At 41.9% G+C, this 2,500-nt stretch overlaps 1 protein-coding gene across 1 annotated transcript in view; it reads right to left on the bottom strand.

Annotated features, from left to right (window-relative positions):
• Positions 1-235, bottom strand: part of LOC142990714 (PR domain zinc finger protein 1-like) — a 9,603-nt gene extending 9,368 nt beyond the window's left edge. Inside the window, 1 exon segment of the mRNA XM_076140573.1 lies at positions 1-235. This exon segment is cut by the window's left edge and continues 54 nt beyond it. Within this exon segment, the coding sequence (XP_075996688.1) occupies positions 1-219 (219 nt within the window). The 5' untranslated portion in view covers positions 220-235.
• Between the last annotated feature and the right edge of the window lie 2,265 nt (positions 236-2,500).

The raw sequence follows: 2,500 nt of genomic DNA, 5'->3' as shown, positions 1-2,500 counted from the left end.
GGCTCTGGTCGCCGCGGTGTCGGCGTCTGGCCCCGCCTCCCCCGCTGTATCCTTGACGATGTAGGTGCACTTCTCCTCGAACTCTGTCTCTGTCCACACCGTCATGTCCGCCTCCTCCACGTCCGTCCCTGGGGTCGGCTCGGTGGCGGCGGAGGCCATTTTGGCTCCGTGGTGGGCGTCGTCCTGCTCCATGGTGTGGGCCCCCTCACTGGTCAACATGGCCGAGCTATGAGAGGTCGCCTGCTTAGAGAGAGAGAGAGAGAGAGAGAGAGAGAGAGAAATGGAAACAGAGATGGAAGATAACATGAGAAAAGATGAGGAGCAAAAGGGAAAGAAAGGATGAAGACAAAGGGAGAGAGAGGAGAGAGAGAGAGGAAGAGGAGTGATTATTATGTGTGGTGACTCAGGGCAGCAGGGGGGGGGGGTGACTAACACTGACTAACACACACACACACACACACACACACTCAAAGAATAAACTGTCTTGTCGAGTATTTACAGTAAACATCTAAATCAGGAAACAATTAGAGTTTCACCCCTCCTTCACTCCTTCACTCCTTTCCTCCTCACTCCCTCAATCCTTCCCTCCTTCATGTTTTCTTTTTTACCTCCTAACTGATCAAACATGCTGCTGTATTGTTTTTCTTTTTACTTTCATTAAATCCTTATAATAATAATAATAAAGTTTTATTATTTATTATTCATATTTTACTTAATTATTTAATTTAATTTGTATTTTTCTTTATTTAATTTTCATTTCTTTTTAACTTTCTTACTACATTTTCGTCAGTCTTGATGAAACGAATTTGACGAATTCACACACACACACACACACACCACACACACACACACACACACACACACGTTGACTTTTCACCAAAAACAGTTCTTTACAAATCAATATTAATCGGATGGATCAACATGATTGATTGATTTTATGATGATGTCGTGTTTTTTCTCTCTGTGTGTAAATAAACTTTACATCTTTTTGTGGCACTTTTGTTCCCAAATTAAATGGAATTCAGACGTCGTTGATAAATGAAGAAGTGTTTAATGTCGCAAATACAAAACTCTCTCTCTCTCTCTCTCTCTCCTTCTCTCTCTCTCTCTCTCTCTCCTTCTCTCTCTCTCTCCTTCTCTCTCTCTCTCCCCCTGGGGGTTGAAGCCAGAGGGGAAGATAGAGGAAGGAAACGCTGTCTGTGTCTGAATGAAGCTAAAATTGGAAGCAGAGTGGCACTGCAGCGGAACCGGCAAATCATCCCGACTCCCAGCACACGCGTGTGTATGTGTATGTGTGTGTGTGTGTGTGTGTGTGTGTGTGGGATGACAAGGAAGGGAGCGCCAAAACTTTTCCATTTGGGGGGCCACAGCAGCACAAACAAAACTTCAAACACAATCCCACCCAAGACAATCCCACACACACACACACACACACACACACACAGGGACCAACATGTTGCTCTGTGAATTCTTCAGCAGCCGCAATAAAGACAATAATTTCACATCCGACTGCGTCCAGTCACGGCAAACAACTTCTCCAAAGACGCCTGAACGCACCACAACTGCTCTTTCACACTTTAGCAATAAAAATCAATTTCAAACACAGAAGAAAAAAAGGCAAAAATCTAGAATTTAACCGCAACAAGGTACAAAAAGCCTCACAGCTTCAGCTTCTGAATCTTTTCTAATGTCGTTGATTCTTTTCTAAATCCAACAGGAGATTTTTGCAACACAATTAGCAACAAGAAATACACAAATTGTTACCATAAACGCATTTTAAATAATATTGAAATCCTGCAAAGCCATAAAAAAAGCAAATCCCTATTTGATTTTGGCCTCAAACATTTCTTTTAAAGCCTCAGCCCCTCGGCCTGAGTCTCTGGGCCGTCTGATTCCTGCGACAGGTTTTCACGTTTCAGCACTTATGGAAATGTTTCCCAATATTTCAGCTTCTCTTCTCTTTGCATAACAGCTGCCACATCGAAAACTCAGAATGAAACTAAGAACCAAGAAAGCTGCTGGGCTCAAATCTCACACACGCTCAGCTGCAAAACACACACACACACACACACACACACACACACACACACAGGCTCAAACACAAAACACACAGAGACAGAACAAGGTTTCCTGTTCAAACACAGAAAAGAAAAAGAAGAAGAAGAAGAAAAATCCACTGAGACGCAAACAAACTTGACAAAAACATGAAAACTCCTTAAACCTCAGAAAAAAACTCTTCAATCCCTCAGAAAGTCGGGGGAAAAAATCCCAAAAGCACAAAAAACATTGAGCCGCAAAAACAGGATTAAAGGAGAAAAACTGCTAATGTTTCAGAATTAAAACAGAAAAATCTGAAGGGAGAGAATTTCAAGAAATCAAAGAATCCAGAAAAATCCAAACAAAAGTTAAATTTTTAGAAACATTTCAGCAAATTTAAGCCAAATGTCAAGAGTCAAAGGAGTCCAGAAGAACAAGGAGCAAAGAGTCTTTACAAAGTGAA

Source organism: Genypterus blacodes, unplaced genomic scaffold (assembly GCF_046128005.1).
Source record: "Genypterus blacodes isolate CSIRO-AG114 ecotype Tasmania unplaced genomic scaffold, CSIRO-AGI_Gbla_v1 ptg000687l_1, whole genome shotgun sequence".
Classification (NCBI taxonomy): domain Eukaryota; kingdom Metazoa; phylum Chordata; class Actinopteri; order Ophidiiformes; family Ophidiidae; genus Genypterus; species Genypterus blacodes.
The sequence above is the reverse complement of the archived record's forward strand: the minus strand, read 5'-3'. Positions and strand labels throughout refer to the sequence as shown.